General features: G+C 39.7%; 1 protein-coding gene across 3 annotated transcripts in view; it reads right to left on the bottom strand.

The window, feature by feature from the left end:
• Positions 1–445: 445 nt before the first annotated feature.
• The window catches only part of BACE2 (beta-secretase 2), a 113,677-nt gene continuing 91,057 nt past the window's right edge, over positions 446–23,065 (bottom strand). For 2 of the 3 annotated variants that reach the window (XM_025378665.1, XM_025378663.1), the window contains one exon: positions 446–7,627. In XM_025378665.1, the coding sequence (XP_025234450.1) occupies positions 7,571–7,627 (57 nt within the window). In that variant the 3' untranslated portion in view covers positions 446–7,570. The remainder of the gene's footprint in view (positions 7,628–23,065) is intronic. The other variant, XM_025378664.1, reaches the window with a different exon arrangement.

The raw sequence follows: 23,065 nt of genomic DNA on the forward strand, positions 1-23,065 counted from the left end.
TTTTAGCTGTTTTCCTGGGCAGATGACTTGGAGATGGTTTCTCGTCTGTGAAATGGGAGAATGCCATCTCCCTGCAGGGTGATCACGGGAGTGACCACACAGGCATTGCCAACCTGGTCACCCTCAGTCCCCAGGACCGAGCTGAACCATCTGTCCCATCCTTAAGACCGCTGAAATGTGCTTACTGGGTTTCTTCTCTACAGGTATTTTCTCTCCACCTGTAGGGTTTCCAGATTCTAAAGCACTTTACCTTCTGCACCTTCAGCATGTTTTGCATCTTAATGATTGAGCCTGAACACTCCCTTCCATTCCATCTTATCCTTGACATTTCCCAGGAACCCACAATGAAAAAGTGGAGGTAATGGACCACCAGACATGACACCTATGGTGATTTCAGAAGTGTGATCCAAGAGAAGTATTTACAAAAAATTCCAAAAGCAATAGGTTGGGAGTATTATTTATTCAAATAAACAAAAATGTTTTATTTCCCTTTCAATGGCATATATCTTAAATTGGGATATACAAGTACAAAAATAAGATTATTTTAGAAAACTCCAGTTTTGAAGGGCACGACAATAGTTCAGACATTTGTCAGTAGCTATGAAGCCACTTTTAACATGGAATGAATATCCCTTTACTCCAACTCTTGGTGTTCTTACATCTTTAAATCACATCAGCGTGCTGGAAATAGAGCAAAATTCCCAAAGGGAAATATAAAATAATTTTAAGCATTTTCAGAAATACAAGTTACACTTAAGAAACATGTATTAAAGGATGTTAATCTGAGATAAACACAAAACAAACGTTTTGCAAAGCACTACTTTTTGCATCTGTTTGAGGATACACAGTTTGCAGCTCTTCTGCCAGAAGCAAAATACTAACAGAAAAGTCATCAACTTTAAGAAAACATGAGTGGTCGCTTTCAGTGACTGAACATAACATGTTAAACTTTAAGAATTTTTAACAATGCAAATTAATAGCAATAGTAGAAAATACATCATTTTAGATTATAAAAATTCAGCTTTTATTAGCACATGACAAAACTCATTCATTCGCTGCCCTCTAATATGTGCTAGTAACTGCTAGACAGAATTTCAATCCTCACTGATATAAATGTGAGAGATTACATCTACAATTAGAAAAATGAGGGAAAAAAATCTCGTTTTATACTACTAGCAACAAAGAACACAAAATTGTACTAAATTTCTTAAGAAATGTTATTTTGTTATTTTGTGCAATTTTCATTATAGATTAATTAGCTTTTTTCACTTTTTTTTCCTCCATCTTAAAAAGATATAACCTTTTAATGTTTTCTTAACATTTCATTCAGGAACACTAACCTTAGAAATGCGAGGCTTGTGTAAAATTTTACTTCAATAGGTACAATGTAGCAAGCGAAACCATACTTCTATCAGGGAATTTGCAATGACCTCCACATATAGCACTCAACAGAAAAACATAAGTCCTGACTTTTGGAGACACTTCCCTCCTTATGATGTTCTTATCTGTCCATGCCTTGTGAATAAAAATGCCTTTTTATTCCAACCCAAATGAAGAAAATCCTATGTAAAAACATCAATGTCAAAGGCTAGGTTGCCAAGGACGCTCAAGTTTTCCAGTCTTTTATTGATACCACTAAAGTGACAGCTGTGCCCAGCTCACTGAAATCTATATTACAAATCATTTATAATTATAAATCTATATTGGCAAAATACTTTACTCAGATGGCTATGTGTGAGGCACACGTGTGTTCTATACAGTCTGGACTTTATCTGGTTGGTCTTACACAAATAATTATCCATCTGTAAAGGGAACTGCCCACTTCTTGGGGCTGCCCTGATTCCCAGAGGAGAGACAGATATTTTACCATCACATCCTTTCCCGAGATGCTGGCAGAGACACCAGGATGGCTGCTCTCACAATAGTGTCCAAGAAGTACCCGAGGCTCAACAGTGCACCCAAGCATCAGGGACCAGGTACCCGCACGTTGCTCTTGCTGTGGCTGGATTCGAATTTATCAGGAAGCTTTGTGATGTCTCTTGGCCCAGCCACTACCTACTGTGTGCTTTTTAAGCACACAAGTGTGATATAAAAGTTACACAGTACAATTTAGTTTAGAAGCACTGGAAGTCTGTGTGTAATAGCTGATGATAAGGAACCCAGAGGAAGCTCAGGGGCAGGGAAGAAAATACTGTATTTATTGGTGGGAGTTACATATCCTCAACACTTATGATAGATTTCAGCCACTGATGCAACTTGAGGTTTTGCTGGCAGCACTAAGCAGCGGGGCTTTGTTCTCATTTCCACATTCCACAGATGTGGCTAACAGCCTTCACCCACCCCTAGGGTGACACCAACAGCCCAGGGAGTCTGCTCATAACTGAGAGCCATGGTTTCTGCTCTCCAGCCTCACCTGGGGAGCTTACTGAAATGCAGATTCCCTGGTCCCTCCTGCACTGACCCTGAATGGGGCTGGGTGTGCTGCGGGACAACTTGGACCTTCTAGGGACGTGGAGCCCAGGGAGCAGGGCTCCCATGCTAACAGCAGTGAGACAGGAGGGAGCTCCTTTTCTGGAAGTCTCTGACAGAAAACATTCTGGAGAAAGAAGCTGTCGGATGTTTGGAATGCACGGGCTGAGCTGGCTCAGCAGAGCTGGCAGAAACGGTGAGGGCCCAGTTGCTGTGCCTCTCAATGACACAATCAGGGTAACTGCTGCTAGGAGCCTTCCAGATGCTCAGACCTCAAAGAGCACTTTACCAGCCCCCTTTGGCCTCAGTCGCTTGACCCTCCCCTATGAACTTCCTGGTGTATGACCTTGAACCTGCCTGTGTCCTGCTTGGGCCTTGAGGCATCTCTAGTTTTATTAGGACAGATGTGTTTTACGTATGGCTGCCAAGCAAGTTTCTCTTGGCCTAATTGTTCCTCTGACAAATAATCAATCCTGAGAAGTTCCTTTAGAAAATACCTAAAAAGCAGACTGTGCCAAAAACGTGGGGTGAAATGAGGCACCCACCGCATCCTGGGAGGTTCTTGGCTGGTGCGGACCTCTGTGCCCCACTGCCCACTGAGGGGTGGGACCTCTCTTCTGGCTCCTTCTTGCCCCGCCCTCTTTTCAGATTCTGGAACTTCCCAGGTCCCAGCCATCCTGTACTCTCCAACTGTTGAATGAACCAGTCCTTGCTCCATGTGGGCAACACCCGGGTCACCCAGCCAGTCTCTCCCTCTGTCAAAGCTGTCACTGACACATGACTCCCGCTTGAATATTCCTGAGGTTTGGAATTGGTGGATCTGCAAAATAAATCACATCTCCAGTGAATTCAGCCACTTTAACGGGAAGGGAAATCTGAGGATGGCTGGAATGAAACTGCATTTTCTTTCTTTTTTTTGAGATGGAGTCGCGCTCTGTTGCCCAGGCTGAAGTGCAGTAGCACAATCTTGGCTCACTACAACCTCCGCCCCCCTGGTTCAAGCAATTCTCCTGCCTCAGCCTCCTGAGTAACTGGGATTACAGACATGCACCACCACAGTTGGCTAATTTTTTGTATTTTTAGTAGACATAGGGTTTCACCATGTTGTCCAGGCTGGTCTCAAACTCCTGACCTCAGGTGATCCACCTGCCTCGGCCTCCCAAAGTGCTGGGATTACAGGCGTGAGCTACTGTGCTCGGCCTAAACTGCATTTTCTAAAAAAGTATGTTCTGCTTATTTTGTTAGCATACTTTTAATTATATTCTTATTCTTTCTACCCCTCTCAAAATGTATTTTTCCAGCTTGCTGTTTAATTGGTAAACTGCTGTAAAGTTCAAATGTGAAATTCTTAAAACTCCCTAGAGATATACACAATTACTTCTATGGTATGGAGTTTTCTTGGCTTTCAGAAAATCTAACAGCTTTCTTGGCAAAAACCCCTAATTTTACACTTTATGGTGTTGGGTTGTTTTTCAAAACAACAACAACAACAAAAACTTAGTGGCAAGTTTTTCCTCCAAACAGTTTTCTAATCAAGTCTAATAAGTTTGTGCAAGAGAAAACATGTGGGGATTCCATTCGATTATTTGATTTCCACTAATCAGAATAAAGTCTGTAAAACTCAATTACTGTTGTTTGTGGAACAGACTGTTGGACAGCGATTTATTCCCAATGATATCGAGTGGCATTAGGCCAGAACTTAGAACTGAACCACACGTGGCAGCTCCACCAAGCAGGGACAGGGAAAGAGGAATTTAACAAGTTTGCACCCGGCATATTAAATAATTAAATCCCTCTTCACATCTTAAATAAAATGATGGAATCCCCAATTCACAATTGCTTTTCAAAATCTATTATCCAAAGCACTGTGGAGTCATTAATCCTGTCTTCCTGGGGACTACTTCCACAATTTTGAACAGTAACTGACCCCAAATTTATCTCCAACCTAAACCTGTATTTCACCATGAATCGGGTAAGGTCCTTCCAAGTGTTCAGAAGTGGAACCTGTTGTAGAAAAACATTCCCCACGGTCACACACAGGGCATCTGTTTCCTGAGTGCTAGGTACTTGGTTTTGGTTCAGGAGAAATACAAAGTAGTGTACAGTATATGCTGGGAGAGCTGACACCAATCACTTGTGGCTCTTTTAAATTCCCAAGAATAAAAATAGAATTGGTTCCCATCTCGTTTCTTGCTATTTTTAATAAATGGTTTCAGTTACTGAAGGCAGGATTTCATTTCAGACTTCCAAAGAAGTTATCAAGAAAATAAAGCAGCATCTTAAAATAATATTGTCTATATAGAAGTATCCATTTCCCATCAGACTTGACAAGGTTTCTGAAAACAACCTAATGCTAAGTTGTACCTTTTCAGGCAAGGACTGTCTTCCAGAATTTTCCACAGTGTATTACAAGGTAAAAATGACACCCTCAAAGGGTTGCTAATTCCTTTCCTGTTCCAAGCAAACCTCCCTGAAGGCTTGCCAAGCTAAGCATCAATTTGCATAACCGGAGGAGGTGGGTGTCACTAACAGGGTTTTGACTGGAAGTCCGATTCTCAGCAGCAAGGCATGCCAGAAAAATGTCCCACATTCAATTGTCTATCTCATTCTTGTAGCTAAAGTTATGCTTTTGTAATTTCAGTATTTTCATCAAAATGTCACATCCAATGACATGCGATATGAAAAGATAAAGAAATTTGACCTGAAATGCACAGCATGACGGCAAACTTCATTCACCTCCTCCACCTGGAAACCTGACTTGTTGCTTTCCTGTATTCTGAGAACTATGCCTGTTCATCTGCTGCAGTAGGAAGCTCCCCGCCTCTGAAACCTAACACAGTACAACGAAACGGAAGATGTCTGTATGAAGAAATAAGCAGGAAAACTAATCAGGGCATACCTGCGATTCCCTCCTTTTATTTCAAGGGTTTGAATTTTTCACAGCAAAGGGAAGGCACAATCTCGGGGTGTTGGCTTCACTCCTGTGCAAAGTGGCCCACAAAACAGCAACCACAGAAAAAGCCAATGGGATGAGAATTGGACTTCCAGACATCTCTCCCTGTGAAATGCATTCTGAGATTATGAGTTCTCAACAAGCTGAGAGCAGACGTGACAACGGGCCCTGGTACAAGAGCCCCCTCCTCCTATTCCATGCCGTCATATTCCTTCCAAGCTGCAACTCAAATCTTCTCTAGTGAGAACAGCACAGAAGGTTCTTCTGGCTGCTGGAGAGTCTTCCAGGACACCATGACAAGCCGACGTGGTCTCCACGTCTCTTTGGCAGAGTCATATATTTCTCAGTATGGTGGTGACCCGGGGACCCAGGGAGCAGAGCAGATGGCTGAAACATCCACACGTAGCCTACTGTGAATACAACCGACACTTCTGCAGGAGGGGATACTTAGCACTTTTGGTGGAATTCTGTAATACAGCCAACCCACCCCAAAAGAAATGCAAAGGGAACACTGAACTTGGCACACAATCAGGAGAGAGGGGATACTGTCTTTTAACTCTTCTCCTAATGACATCAGGTCATATAAGGCTAGGTCGAGGAAACAGCTTCCACTTTTCTTTGGCAAAGGCCTCAATAAGTGACGGAAAGTAGGGACTGCCCCCAAATAAGGTACCACTGCACACCTGTTACCAAAGATTCAACACCCCCAAAGGAAGAAGCACAGAGGTCAACTGCTAAATGATTTAAGCTGATTGGATGGGTATGCTTGAGCCTACCCAGTTCTGCAAAGGGAAACACACGGCTTCGAAGCACGGGGATAAGTAGACGTTCCCTCGTGTCTTCTGCACATCTTGCATCTTCCTTCCCCGACAGCTGGTCAGAAATATGGGCATCAGGCCATTTCCCTGTTTCCCAACAGGGTAATAGCCAACCTACTTCCAGAGAAGATTTGGAAAAAGAGACAACTAAGCTAGTGAAATAGAATAGTTTTTTCTCATCAAAACATGATTTATTAATTTTAAGCAAGAGTAAGCATATGTGATAGTGGCCAGCTTGGTGACAGAACTCTTCCTGATCGATGCACAGTTCAGCACCTGTCGGGTCTTGGCTGTTGGGATGATAATTCTTTTGGGTGAGGGAAACAGCCGTGGTCAAGGCTGCCTGCATCCCCACCCAGGCACAGGACCCTGGGCAAAGTCTCAAAAGAGGTAGTGTTTTCACTTTCGCACCAACAATACAACACAGGTATTGGGTACAAAAGAGGAGATTTCCTTCCCCTCTACCTCGGCGGGCAAAAGGCCTTCCATCTTCAGAAGAGGCTGGTGAGGACCATTGGTTGATGACCTCCTAGTGAATTCTGGCTCCCATTCAGAGCACAAACCCAGAAGAGGGGCCTGTGGCTCTGTTTCCAGATCTGAAGGGTAGAGCATGGTTATATCCCCAGGCCCCAGGCTGCTTCTCCTGCCATCATACTGCAAACCTTCTTGTACCACTTTGACCCAGGTTGAGGTCTGGCGCAAAATACCCTCAAAGGTGATTAATACAAAAAGCTTCCTGTAAGCTAAGAGGGGTTATTAACTATATGCACTTATTTTTCCAGAGATTGAAGAGAGAAGACAACTAGCCAAGGCTTGGTTTTGTGTTGGTGGCACATGTAGACAGTTTGGTATAACCAACCCCATAGAGCCTGCAGCCCAATCCACTCTGTTTTGGTTTAGAATGAAGTTTTTTTTTTTTTTTTTAAATTATTTTTCTTGGATGTAGGGAAGATCTGAAAGCTTGAAAATCAAGAATCAAAAGACAGTGAATCTGAAAGGCATCTGGGAGCAGAACAGAGATTGAAGACGGGCGGGCACGGGAGGAAGTGCCGCTGTCGATCCAGACTGCTGCCCTTGAAATGTGATTTTCTTAATCGCTGAGTTCATGGTTGCTTGAGGTCAGGCCTGGCTCTTCATTTCCAGCGATGTCTGACCAGAGAGGACTCATCATTGACGACCTCAGGGTCACGGGGGCGATGCTGACACCGGAACGGCAGCAGCAGCAGGACAATTAAGACAAGGAGGATGGCTCCACAGACGCTCATGAGCGCATAGGACACGATCCACAAAATGGGTTCGCTCAAAGACTGAGCGGGGACACAGTTACTGGCTATGTCCTCTGTTGAGAAAGGCCCGGAAATTTCAGACACTGCAGCACCTGCAATTTCTGGGGAGACAGAAAGGGAAAATCCACAGCTGTGAAATGAGCAGTCCACCTCTCACACTGGACACAGACAGAACCCCCTGTTTGATTAAACCACAGTCAAAGTTGCACTGAAGTCCCAGAGGCTTAGACAGCTCAGGAAGCACTGAGGGGGTCACGGCTCAGTGCGCCTTCGGGGGTCCAGTCCTTGCACACTGGAACGACGGCATGTTTCCAGGTGTGTGGGTACTGAGCCTAGGTGTAGAGGGGAACTGCAGCAGGGCATATATGGGAGCACCCTGTGCTTCATGGAAGGCCGGTGAGGCTGCCGTGCTATGCAGGTGAGAGTGCAGGTCAGCGCCTGGTCGTGGCAGCAGCTTGGGTTGTGCTTTCTCAGTGGAGATGAAAAGAGAGGAGAAAGAGTAGGAGAGTCCACCGCAGACAGCTCAGTTGGACCTGCCTGTGTCATGGGGAATTTTCCCTGGTGGAGTCAACCTGAGTTCACTCTCTACCATGGATTCTACAACAGATAGGGACTTCATATCAGCCTGACTCATAGCCTTAGTGGGCTGTGAGACTTCCCCGGGTCAGGCTGGCTCGAGAAACCCTCCCTGCCCCACTCTTATCCTCGGTCTCATCACCAGCCAGGAGCAGCAAGAGAACGCAACACCTAATTCATGACATCAGTGGTGACAAAGAGAAACAGTTAAAATTCACCCAGTGACTTCTGCTAGAGACTCTTGAATAACTTCAAACCAAGAAGAAAGTTGAGATGATTTCTTAAAGTCGGTTTGTGGATTATCAGTAGACTTCCTTTCCCTCACTAGGCTTCTCTGCCCGTTTCAGGAATAAGGGATCTTAAGCTTTACTTGCAATATGGAAAAGAAATACGCCTCTTTACCCATTTTACCTACATTTAATCACAGAAATGAATATTTTGGCACCAGAAAATAACACTGCTAAGCATTTAATTTTTCTATAACTAAAGCCTCAAGATCTTCAGAGCTGCCAAATAATACCCTTTTTGATTGAGGAAAGAAAAAGTCAAAATAACAATGGGATAATGACCTGAAAAGAATGGTTTTAAAATCAGAGAAAAAACAGGCTTGATTACTTTGCAAAGTGACGGCATTTTCTTGCTAATGTGGATTCTGTCATAATATGGCTTTTCTAAGTGCACTGAAAAAGAAAAGCCATGAACAAGAGCCTGCCAACACCTGAGAACAGAGGGGTGCACCCTGCAGTCAATCTACACTCCCATTTCCTGGTTTGTAGATAATGATCTTCTTGCTGTGTCTTTCCATGGTGGAAGAGACAAGGGAGCTCTCTTGGACTGTCTTTAATAAGGGGCAGTAATTCCATTTACAAAGCAAAGCTCTGCCTTCATGACCTAATCACCTTCCAAAGGCCCCAACGCCAAATATCATCACCTTGGAGATTAGGTTTCAACATAAGAATTTTGGCAGGACATAAACATTTATTCTATAGCACTAATTATGCAAAGAAGCAGGAAAACACAGTTCATAATAGGGAGCAAAATCAATCAATTGGAACTTAGTAAGAAATGGCATAGATGATAGAATGAACAGGCAGGATATCAAGATATTTGTTATAACTGTATTCTACTCAGGATGCCAGAGAAAATGTTAAACATGTTAAATAGAGACAAAGAAGATATTAAAGATCTAAATCAAGTTTTTAGAGATAAAAATTATAATATGTGAGATGAAAAATATACTGGATGGTTGTAAGAGCAGATTATACACTGCAGAAAAACAGACTAATGAATTTAAAAAAAAAAAAACCATAACAATAGAAACCATCCAAAATGTAGCACAGAGGAAAAAAACCTTAAAAAAAAGAGACAGCACATCAGTAAACTGTGGACAACATCAAGCTGCTAACTCATATAATCAGAGTACTCAAAAGGAAGAAGGGATTGTGAGGCAAAAAAATTTGAAAAAACAAACCAAAAATTTTTGAAATTTGATGAAACTATAAACCCACAGATCCAAGAAGCCCAAAGGACCCCAAACACAAGAAACGTGACATAGATTATAATAGTGAACTGCTGAAAACCAGTGATAAAGAGAAAATTTCTTAAAAGCAAGGAGAGAGAAAAAAGAAATATTATGTACAAATGAATAAAAATAAGGATTATAGATGATTTCATGTTGGAAGCAATGCAAACTAGAAGACAATAGAGTAACATCTTTAAAATACTGGGGGTAGGAAAAGCCCTGTCAACCTAGAACTCCATACCCAGCAAAACTATCTGAAAAATGAAGAAGAAATAAAAATGTTTTCAGTCATATACAAGCTGAGAGAACTCATCACAGATTTTCACTGAAGAAAGTTCTTCAAGCAGAAGAAAAAGGACATCAGAAGGAAACTTGAATCTACACAAAAGAATGATGAACATCAGAAATGGGAACTATATAGTAGTTACAAAATCTTTACTTTTAATTTCAAATATTTAAAAAGATAATTAACTAATTAAAGCAAAAATTATAACAATGTGCTGGGTGGCTTATCATATAGGCATAGGTAAAATGTATGACAATAGCACAAAGGACCGAAGGCCAGAAATGGAAGTCTATTGTTGTAAGGCTCTTAGACTATATGAAGTGGTAGACTGTGGTCAGTTAAAAAATTTACACTACATATCCTAAAGCAACCACTAAAATTTCACAATATAGAGTTATAGCCAATAAACTAGCCAAGGAGATATAAAGAAATAGAAAATAATCCAAAAGAAGGCAGCAAAAAAGGAAAAAAGGGAAAAAATGGAACAAATGAGACAAAAAGAAAAATAGTTTTCTTTCTTGTGTTACTGGTTAAACACAGACATATCAATCATACATTAAATATAAATAGTCTAAATCAGCATTTGGCAAACTTTTTCCATAAAGGGCCAGACAGTAAATATGTTAAGCTTTTTAGGTTAGCTTCTTTTTGATTTTTTTCAACCCTTTAAAAATTTAAAAACTATTCTTACCTCACAAGTCATACAGAAACAAGCTACATGCTGGATTCAGCCTATAGATAGTTGTTTGTTGATCTCTGGCCTAAACACCACAACTAAAAAACAGAGGCTGCTAAATTAGATAAAAAGCAAGATTCAAGTATATTCTCCGTACAGGAAACTCGCTTTTAATGGAAAGATCCAAAATGTTAAAACTAAACAGATGGAAAAAAACTATCATATTAATGCTTATCAAAAGAAATCCAGAGTGGCTATATTATTAGACAGAATAGATACAGATAAAAAAATTACCAGAGATAAATATAGTAGTTTCATAATGATAAACTGTTCCCTTCATAAATAGGACATACAAATCCTAATGTTTTTGTACCTAATAACAGTGTTTCAAAATACATAAAACAAGATTGATGAAAAGGAAAAGAGAAATAGACAAATCCACAAATACAGTCAGAGATTCCACAATCCCTTTCTCAATAATACAGCAAGTAGACAGAAAATAAGTAATGATATAGAATACCTAAACAACACTATCAACTAACTTGATCTAACTCTTACAAGATAATCCACCCATAATAGTAGAGGAATATACATTGTTTTCAAGAGCACAAGAAATATTTACTGAGACAGACTATATTCTGGACGATGAAACAAGTTTCAATACATTTCAGAAGATTCAATTCATAAAAACTTGATTCCCTGCCCGCACTGAGGTTAAATTAGAAGTCAGTAACAGAAAGCTTCTGGAAAAATCCCTAATTATTTGGAACTAAATAACACTTTTGTGGCCCTGTGTGGTGGTGGCTCATGCCTGGAATCCCAGCACTTTAGGCGACTGTGGTAGGAGGATCACTTGAGGCCAGGAGATGGGGGCTGCAGTGAACTGTGCTCCCACTTCTGTACTCCAGTCTGATGACAGGGCGAGACCTATTTTTTATATTTATATATATATATATTTAATAACATTTCTAAAAGTACAAAACTTCTAGAAAGAAACACAGGAGGAAATCTTTGTGTCCTGGGGTTAGGTGAAAAATTTCTTAGCTATAATACCCAAAAGCACAATTTGTAAAAGGAAAAAAATGGATTTTATCAAAATTAAGTAAGAACTTCTCTTTAATAGAAAATATTAACAGACTAAAAAGACTTGGCAAAATATTTGCAAGCCAAATTTCTGATAAAGTACTTGTATTTTTTTTTTTTTTTTTGAGACGGAGTCTCGCTCTGTTGCCCAGGCTGGAGTGCAGTGGCGCGATCTCAGCTCACTGTAAGCTCTGCATCCTGGGTTCACGCCATTGTCCTGCCTCAGCCTCCTGAGTAGCTGGGACTACAGGCGCCCGTCACCACGCCCGGCTAATTTTTTGTATTTTTAGTAGAGATGGGGTTTCACCATGGTCTTGATCTCGACCTTGTGATCCGCCTGCCTCAGCCTCCCAAAGTGCTGAGATTACAGGCGTGAACCACCACATCTGGCCCAGACTTGTATTCTTAATATATAAATAACTCTGAGGACTCAATAAGAAAACAAACAACCCTATACAAAAATGGGCAAGAACATTTGAAAAGACACTTCATTTAAAAAGATGCATGAATGGCAAAAAAGATGTTCAGGATCATTAGTCATTAGGGAAATGCAAATTAAAACCACAATGAGACTACTAAGTATTAATACCTATTAAAATGAAAACACTGGCCATACCGAATGTTGGTGAGGATGTTTAACAACAGGAACTTGCATACGCTGCTGGCAGAGATGTGACATAATACAGCCAACTTTGAAAATGAGTTTGGCAGCTTTTTAAGAAGTGAAACATACGTGTTATATAACTCAACCATTCCATTCCTAGGTGTTTATCCAGGAGAAATAAGCAATATATATGTCCAAGGACTTGCATGCTACTGTTGATAGCAGCTTTATTTATGATTGCCAAAAAACCCAAAACTTGGCAACAATCCAAAAGTTTATCAACAGGTGTATGGGGATAAAGACATTGTAATGCCTAATTGACCTGCAATAAAAATGAACTATTGAACATGAAACATTCTAGATGAACCTAAAAATAATTTTATTGTGTGAAAGCAGTCAGACAAAATGGAATACATACTGTATGATTTCATTTATATAAAATCCTAACAAATGCGAACTAGTCTACAGTGACAGAAGGCAGGTCAGTGGTTTCTTGGGAATGGCACGGGGTCCGTAGGACCTGGGAGGCAGGGAAAACAGCTCCATGCATATGATCACTACCTTGTTTGTGATGGTTTCAAAGGTAAGCACATATGTCACACTTATCAAACTGTATCCTTTCAACATGAACTGTTTATTTTACACCAATTATATCCCAACAAAGCTGTTTTAAAAAGTCAAAAGAATAAGATAATCAAAGCATGTCAAAGAATAACATATCTGATATAATCTCATTGAGATTAGAAAAAAAAATACCAAGGCCGGGCACGGTGGCTCATGCCTGTAATCCCAGCACTTTGGGAGGCCGAGGCAGGTAGATCACCTGAGGTCAGGAGTTCAAGACCAGCCTATGGAGAAACCCCATCTCTACTAAAAATACAAAATTAGCCAGGCGTGGTGACACATGCCTGTAATCCCAGCTACTTGGGAGGCTGAGGCAGGAGAATCGCTTGAACCTGGGAGGCAGAGATTGCGGTAAACTGAGATTGCGTCATTGCAATTCAGCCTGAGCAACAAGAGCAAAGCTCCATCTCTAAAAAAAGGAGAAGAGAAGAGGAGAAAAACCAAACCAACCTCAGTCACGCTGACTACATGGACATTGATTTTAGTACTGTTCTTCCAGTCGAATGCATGAGTTCATACCCATTTTTTCATATGTGCTGTGTGTGGTGTGTATAATAAAAATGCAAAAAACCCCAATAAAATTAATTTTCTTCAATGCACGTGTATTACTCTTTATTTTTTTGAGATAGGGCCTGGCTGTGTTGCCCAGGCTGGAATGCAGTGGCTATTTATAGGCATGATAGTAGCACACTGCAGCCTCAAACTCCTGAGCTCAAGCCATCCTCCCACCACCTCAGCCTCCCAAGTAGACATGTATCACTTTTATAATTAGAAGTCATGGATTTTGTTTTTAAGTTTTTGAAAAACAGCACCCGTTTAAGATGGTCAGACATAAAGCATTATCTGGGAACAACTGTATTCGCATATTTGCTAGCTAGCTGCTCAGAATTAAAGGAAAGCTGAATTAAAATTCCTTCTGGGGGCTTTTTCCAGGAATGCCATTCACTGCATGGTCTGTACATTGATTCCTTATACTACTAATTCTATGGTTTTAAAGCAGATTCTAACGTTTTACACTGGATTGATTTATGAGAGGCCATTGCATGCACTGGGTGAGAGCATGACCCTGTGGCCAGGCGTCTGGGGTTCCAGTCCTAGCTCCCACATACAAGCTGTGTGATCTGGGACAAGTTACTCAACTTATTTGCCTCCGTTTTGTCATCTATAAAATGAAGGTAATAACAGCCCCTACAAGTCAGTCTTGTAGGAACAATCAAGTTAATAGATGTTAAGCACTTAGTACAGTCCTGGGCTAAGATCAGTGCTACATAAATGTCCGCTGTTACTAAAATTGTTATTTTTAATTTTTTCATCAATGTCTCGGGTTACAATTTTAATTGTGTATTTTATCTCAAAGGTCAGGATCTGGTTGATAATGAGTGCTGGTGGAAGATCTATAATTTTACCAAGGATAAAAATTAAAATGGTCAGGTCTTTTTCCCTATAGCATACAAAATAATGAGAACTGTCCCGCCACACTGATTATCTGGTACTGAGATGCTTTCTGAGTGGCATGGTTTACTTAGAAGAACATTCTGGAGTTTCAGGACAGAGGTTCTGGACTCAGAGCCAGATTTTTTTTTTTTTTTTTTTCCTGCAACCACGTGAAAGCTGTATCTGGGGCCCTCAGTGTTCTCTTCTGTAAAATGAGGAAACACAGCTGCCTGATCTATACCTTTGAGGACCCCTGGCTTTGGTATCTGTTGATTGTAGTCTAAGTAGATGGCAGAGGAGTGTCTCTGAAACTCTGCTCTTAACAGCTAGCTTTCCTATTTTTAAACATGAGCTTGTACCAGATGATCCACTTTCAACCTGCAGCAAGAAAAATTCACAGTGAAATGGCTGCCATAATCCATCATGTGCCTGTAGTTGTACAAGCTGAGATCTATACAGCTCTTGGGTGCTAAATGTCTCAATCTATAAAAAGAGATGGGTGGTATTTCATAAGCTTTGGATACATTAAAATAACAGAGAGTTGTCAATTTTAACACTCTATTATTTTCGTAGCCGTAGGACACTTGGCCCAGCAACACAGAGGCGGTTGAAAGTGCTCCAGTCCCTAGTATCTGTGTCAGATATGAGACGATGGCCAGAGCCATAACACACCCTGACCTCCAGCCAATCTGACTGCAGTAATGATTCTCAGCAGGGGTGGGAGTGGGCTGAGGAGAGGCAGGGGCAGCATAAAAGAAGCATCTGGGGAACTTTTTCCAAACTACCTATCACCTTCCCACCCACCACCAACCTGCTATGCCCTGGCTGGAAAAGGCCTGAGGATGTCGACCAGATGTATTTTGAAAAAGCTCCCCAGGTGATTCTAATCAAGCAGCTCCCACTCACTGCTCCCCCAATCCCAACCCTTAGGTTAAGTGTCATCTGACAACCACAAATGACCATGAAAACCAAGATTTAAAAAAAAAAAAAAAAAAAAAACACTGCGAGAGAAGGGCAGCTCCCAAAGATTTGGGGTCCTCAAACAGTGGCTGGTGTGAAGGTAGAACCTCTTCCGGTTGCAATACAGAGAAATGAGGATAAAATATAACTTTTTAACTCTATAGCTGAGCCCAAAAGTAAGAGACATTCCTCAACCAGAAATGGGCCCTAGGGCTGGGGTTCCCATGAATAGGAGGGGCGAGAGACTTGACCCTGGGCACCAAGGAGGTGGGCACTGGGGTCAAGATGCCTGTGCAAGCCTTGCCCATTGGTAAAGGAGCTGGGAAATTCTACCAACAAGGAAACCTGGCTCAGCTCACGGGCTAAGAGGTTGGGGGAGGAGGGCAAGAAACTCTCCCATGAGAAATGGAGCCCCTAAACCTCCACCTCAAACATAGCTGGCATCTAAATTCGCAAACCTGGTATACAAATCCTAAGGTTCTCATGGTCTGAGGAAACTCAACAGAAACAAATGCAAAATTGCTTTACAGCAACACTTCACAGCCCAAGGCACACTGAACTCTCTTGGAAGAAAAAGTGTGCTCCCTCTAAATAGAAGCTTACAACAAAAAATTGCAAAGCAAATGAGAAAAAAGCCCCTATGAGAGAGCAGCCAGCAGACACAAAAACAAGATGAACTCCCCATCAGTGATGGAAAAATAGAACAATGTGCACAAGATTATACCATAGCTATGTTTAAAGTGACTGAAAACCCATTAAAATACAATTTTTTTTTTTTTTTTTTTACTAAACAGGATGGTTCAAAAGTTCATAAAAGAAAAGAAAAATTAAGAAAGAAGAGTTGGAAAGTTCTGAAAAAGAATAATGAAAAGGAACTAATACTGTAAGATATATCAATGGAAGAGTACAGAAAATCCAGAAATAGATATACATCTCCCAAATATTTACTAGAATTTGGTATGCAGTAATTTTAGGATTTAAAGTAAAAAAAAAAAAGAGATAAATTATTTGATAAATGTTATAACAATAGAGTAGTCATCCTAGAGGAAAGAAGTTTAATCCACACATTCTATGCCAAGTTAAATCAAACATAAAAGCACTTGAATAAGTCACAGAGCACTTTTAGTGAAGAAAACCATTTAAAAGGGAACAGTAGTCCCAAGACCCTTAAAGCAAAATAGCAAACTATTTAAATATACAAAGTAAACATTTTTTACACTAAAACATGTCATAAGCAAAGTTTTAAAAATTTACAATTGAGACAGAAATTATAGGTTCTTTTTCCTCCAAGCATATCGTTAATTACTCCATTACATAAAGAGTTCCTACAAATTAATACAAAAAAAGAATCCGACAGAAAACAATAGGCAAAGATATGAGTGGGTAGTTCATAGAAAAGGACAAATAATGACCTTAGTCATTGAAAAGAAACTCAGTCTCACTCATAGAAAGTGACACAAATTAAAACTACACTGAGATCATTTTTCATCTGTCAGATGACCAAAATTTCCAAGTTTGGTAACACCAGGTTGGTGGGCTGACTGGAGAAACAGGTCATCATCTACATTACAAGAGAAGGTATGGCCAGGTACCAACGAGTAGAAGCTCTACGGAAGGTAACAAAGTGATATTCATTAAAATTATAAATATTTATAGCCTTTAACTCTGCAATTCTAATTTAACCTAGATGTATACTTCCATATATGCGAATGATATGTATAAATGGTGTTCACTGCAGTATTATTTGTAACAACAAAGGACTTAACCTAAATGCCTATCAATAATGAACTGGTTAAATAAATTAGGCACACCCATATAATAGACTATGAGGTATGATTACCTCTGAGGGAGAGGGACTATGTACTATATTGTACCTTCTGAATATTACCTAGCCTTTTAAATTAAATAAAAACTAAAACAAAGATAAAGGAAATCCAAGCCACAATAAAACTGTTACAAAACACTATAGAAAAGTTAACTGGCATATTTGTTTATTTGTTTATTTAGAGTCAGCCTGTCTCCCAGGCTGGAGTGCAGTGGCGTGATCATGGCTCTCTGCAGCCTTGACCTCCTGAGCTCAAGTGATCTTCCTGCCTCCGCCTCTTGTGTAGCTGGAACCATAGGTATGCTCCACCATGCTTGGCTAACCTTTTGATTTTTTGTACACAGGGTCTTACTTTGTTGTTGATATGGTTTGGCTCTGTGTCCCCATCCAAATCTCATGTTGAATTGGGATCCCAGGTGTTGGAGGTAGGGCCTAGTGGGAGGTGACTGGATCATGGGGGTGGTTTCTAATGGTTTAACACCACCCCCCAGTATTGTCTCATGATAGAGTTCTCTCAAGATATGGTTGTGCACCATCCCCTTCTCTCTCTCTCTCTCTCTCTCCACCCCCTGCTCTGGCCATGTGAAGACTGTGCCTGCTTCCCTTTCTTCTTCTGCCACAATTGTAAGTTTCTTAAGGCCTCCCAAGAAGCAGAAGTCTGTACAGCCTGCAGAACCATGAGCTGGTTAAACCTCTTTTCTTAATCAATTACCCAGTCCCAGGTATGTCTTTATAGCAGCGTGGGAATGAACTAACACTGTTGCCCAGGCTGGTCTTGAACTTCCAGACTCAAGTGATCCTCCTGCCTTGGCCTCCTAAAGTTCTGGGATTACAGGTATGAGCCACTGTGCCCGGCTATGGTATATTTGGAAAAGTATGAGATGTAATTTCTAGAAATGAAAAATATAGTCATTGAAATGAAAAACTGAAAAGAAAAAAAAGACCCCCAAAACCAAAGACAATTAAAGAACCCAAAAATAATAAAAATAATAAAAAGTATTAAAAAATCTGACTGAATAGGTTAAATAGTAGATAGAACATAGCTGAACAGAGAATTAGGCCAATATAAAATGTATCTGAAGAAATTACACAGAATGCAGCAAAGATAGAAAGGAAAACATAAATGAAGGGTCAAGTGACCTGAAATAAATAATGAGAAAACTCATTACTTGATATGAGAGATCCTGAAGAAGAGACTAGAAAGAATGTGCATGAAGCAATAGTGGAAGAGGTAACAGCTGAGAATTCTCTAAGATTGATGACAAAAGACATGAGTTGTCAGATTCAGAGAAGGTAAAGGGTATAGCACGATGGGAAAACATGCTATACCTAGACACATCATGGTGAAACTTCAGAACACTATTCAGAACACTAGAAATTTAAAACAAAAGCAGTCTTACCAGTAACTAAGGAGAAGCAACAGATTACCCTTAAAGGTACAACAATTAAGACCAACTAGGGTCTTTTCTTCAGCAATCATCATGGCCAGAGGACAATGAAACTGAATCTTCAAAACACTAAGGGAACACAGGCAATCTAGAATTCCATGTATAGCTAAATTGTGATGCAGAATTGAGGCAAAATAAAATTTACCTTTCATAGTTTTTAATAAAAGACGTCCAAAAGCACATTCTTCAGCAGAAAGAAAATTGCTGTGCGGTGTTCCACTGAATGGCAAGTCAACAATAGTTTACCTGTTTTCCTTTGGTTGACTTTTGGGATGTTTCTATTTTGATAAAAGTGATGGTTTTATGTATTTATGTAACTACTAAAGTTTGTATTACTTTAGTTATTTTATGTGTAAAGCTGTTGTGAACTGTCTAGTTACGTCTCAGTACACTTACACATTCATTTCTCCTTTGCGTACACCTAAGAGTGACAACTGCTGGATTATAGAGTAGGCATATGCTTAATGTTGAATGTTGATTATACAGTAGGCATATGTTTAATGTGGAAATGGTCAAAAAGCTTTTCTATTCATACTGAATACTTTTCAGAAACTGGGAATCCCTAAATTTAGGATTGAGAAGGAAATTCCACAAACCTATCCTATGCATAATGCTCCATGGTACAAAATGAGAAATATTTCCTTTAAATTAAGAAAAAAGACAAAAATGTCCATTATCACCATTTGAATTCAATATTGTCTCAGAGGGCATCACAAAAAATATAAATAAAAGATATGAAGATTACAAGTGATTTAAAATATATTATTTGCAGATCATATGGCTGTTTTAATAGAAAATCCTAATGACTCTAAAAACCATTTCTAAAAAGGAGAATTTAGCAATGTGGCTGGATATAAGATTAATACATAAAAACTGCATACCCATATTCCCAACAGCCCACAAGAAAATGCAATGTAAAATAATCTCACTTGTGGTAAGAACTAAGAGGTACATAGGAATAAGTCTATGTGTGAATCTTTCTGGACAAAATTACAAAACACTGCAGTAGGACATAAAAGAAGACCTAAACAAATGAAAAGATGGGGTACATTCATAGGGGAAACTTGATATGGTAAAGATTTGGTTTCCTCTCAAGTTAATTCTATAAGTTCAATGCAGTTCTAATAGAAATCCCAGCAGCGTTTTTCAGGGGTCTCGACAAGCTGAATAAAACGGCAAAAGTAGCCAAGAGAACTCCAAAGAAGAATAAGAAGGGTCAAGTCCCTGCCAGATATTGTCCTATAACTAAAAAAATAATAATAAAACTACATAGCTTAGCCCAGGGATAGACAACTTGACCAGTGGAATGGAACAGAATGCTCAGTAGTAGGCTCAGGCATAAATGGGGACTTGGTACATGACAAAGATGCTATTAAAATTCATTAGATGCCTTGCAAAAAACATTTAACTGAAGTCTAATTAAGACTCTAGACTTAAGTTCAAGGAAATATGAAGTAAAATCAATGCAGTATATCATTAGGAAACAGATAAAACTGAATATGATACATTCTATAAGAGAACTGGCCTTCCGAAACAAAATAAAAAGCAAAACAGCTAATGAAAACATTTTGGGGATACCTGAGGAAATCTGCATGTGGCCAACACAGTCATGATATTTAGCAAATACTATTAATTTTTTAGGTGTGATTATGGCATTGTGGTTATATAGGAGGATGTCTTTATTTTTAAGATGCATAATGAAATATTTAGGGATGAAAGTCATGATATCTGCAACTTATTTGCAAATGGTTCAGCAAAAGCTACATACTCACCTATACACACATACTGATATATGGCAAAATGTTAAAAGTTACTAAATCTAGATGGTTGGTATGCAGAACAGCATGATATTGTTTTTAGTCTTTTCTGTATATAATTTTTTTCATAAAAAATTGGAAAAATCAGAGGGGAAAACATTATATATTCAATAAGGATGCTGAGAAAATGGAATGTCCTTATAAAAATTAATTTCCTAATTCACATTTTGGAAGAAAATAAGAAAAAAGTATACAATATATTTAGAAGAAAAAAATCCCTATTTTGTTGGATTAAGGAAGTATTTCTTAAATAAGGCACATGGCATAATTCATGAGAGAAATACTGGTAAATTTCATTTCACTAAATTAAAGACACATATAAATAAAAGGCACCAAAACAAAGTAAAAAGAAAAGTCAGGGAGACTAGTTAGTATAACTCAGAAAAATTAATATCTCAGAAATATAAGGAACTCACGTCTATCAGTAAAAAATATGGGCAGAAAAATGTGTGCACTCTATTAGAAAAATTCACCCTCAAAGAAGCTCAAACATCCCAAAACATATCCAAAGTTGTGTGTTCTTGAAAATAATCAACTAGAATGTGACACTATTGCACATACATGGATTAGCAAAACACAAAGACAAAACAAATACAGTAATGCTTTTAAGGAATGGAAATTCTCATATAATGCTGATGTTCCAGCTACTTTAAAGAAAAATTTGACCGCAGCCAATAACACTGAAGAGTTACATATTAAATCATTTAGAAATTCCGTATCTAGATGATCTCATTCACCTACACAAAGATGTTCACTGCAGTACTGTTTATAATTGCCAATACATAAATAATCCAAATGTTAATTAAGATAAAAATGGGTAATCTGGGTACTTCCATAAACTGAGATACTACGCAGTCAAAACAAATAACCTAGAAGTCATATCAATATGGAAAATCTATAAAATATAATGTCAAACAAAAGTCAAGTTGACAAAGAATACACACTACCACAGCATTCCTATAAATTAAAAAAAAAAAACAAACCAAACAAACAAATCAACCAACCTAGGCTTTGTGATAAGTATATGGTAGGACGTTTCCAAGATGACTGCGAATGACCCCTGCCTCCTTGCATTTACCTGCGTCGTCCCCTCCCACATCATATCAGGGTCATTCTGTGTGACCAACAGAGTAGGGTAGAAGTGAGAACATGCTGCTTCCAAGATTAGATGATGAAAACCTGGGGTTTCTGTCCTGGGTGCTCTGTCATGCTCTCTTGGATCACTTGCTCAGGGTTGACCAGAGGACATCAGGCAGTCCTGGGGTGAGGTACAAATGGTGAGGGAAGCGTGGCTCTTGCCACCATGACAGCAAGCTTGGAACTAGCTCCTACAATGGACTTCAGACAGCTGCAGCCTCATAAGCAGTGGTGGGCCAGAGACACCTAGCTAAGCCCCTCATCAATTCCTGGCCCTCAGAAACTCCACGAGATGGCCAGGCATGGTGGCTGACGCCTGTAATCCCAGTACTTTGAGACGCCAAGGTGGGAGGATCGCTTGAGCCCAAGGGTTCAAGACCAGCCTGGGGAACATGCCGAAACCCCGTCTCTACAGAAAATAGCAAAAATGTTCTGGGCATGGTGCCTGGACTACACATGCCTGTAGTCCCAGGTACTTGGGAGGCTGAGGTGGGAGGATCGCTTGAGCCTGGGAGAAGGTTGCACTGAGCCAAGATCATGCCACTGCACTCCAGCCTGGTAACAGAGTGAGACCCTGTCTTTTAAAAACAAAACAAAAAACAAAGCCAGGCTGGGTGTGGTGGCACATGCTTGTAAACCTAGCACTTTGGGAGGCCATGGCAGGGCAGTCGATCACTTGAGCCTGGGAGCTGGAGACCAGCCTGGTCAACATGGCAAAATCCCCTCTACAGAAAACACAAAAAATTATCTGGGGCAGTGGTGCACACCTGTAGTCCCAGCTACGCAGGAGGTTAAGGTCAGAGGATCACCTGAACCAGGGAGGTTGAGGCTAAAGTGAGCCCTGATCATGCTATTGCACTATACTCTAGCCTGAGTGACAGAGCAAGACCCTGTCTCAAAAAAAAAAAAAAAAAAAAAAAAAAAGAAAAGAAAAGAAAAGAAAAGAAAGAAACTGCAGAATGTGATAGAGAGTTGTGACATTGGGGCTAAGTTGTTACATAGCAACAGCTAGTTAATACAAGGTGTTCATGCCCATCTAGTAAAATTATAAGTATATAGTAATTCAGATAAGAATATACACTAATCTCAGGATAATGAGTAATGCTGGGGAAGGGGGTGGGCTGAGACTTTAGCTATACTTGGTTTTTTATGTCTAAGACAAATTTTAAAGAAAATATGACAAAATATTAAATCTAGATATTCCATAAATGCACATAGTGTATGATTTTCTGTAACTTAAGGTTTTTTTGTTACTTAGACATTCCATAATGAAAAATAAACACTTAAAAAAAGAAAGGCAGTATAGCTATTCCATTTATTAGGGTTCTGTCGAGCACTGTCCGGGGCCTTTAATTGCAGCCCTGAGGAAAGTAATTACTTTAATGGCTAAACAATCCACATGGAAGAGGAGACATATATAAGCGTATTTTCCCACAGCTGGTAGAATCTAACATTTAAGTACCAAAACATCAAATACATTTTTTTAAAAGGAAGAAAAAGTGTATATAAGAGCATCTAGCAAATAACTCACAGTGAAATTCAGGGAA

This window comes from Theropithecus gelada, chromosome 3 (genome assembly GCF_003255815.1).
Source record: "Theropithecus gelada isolate Dixy chromosome 3, Tgel_1.0, whole genome shotgun sequence".
Lineage (NCBI taxonomy): Eukaryota > Metazoa > Chordata > Mammalia > Primates > Cercopithecidae > Theropithecus > Theropithecus gelada.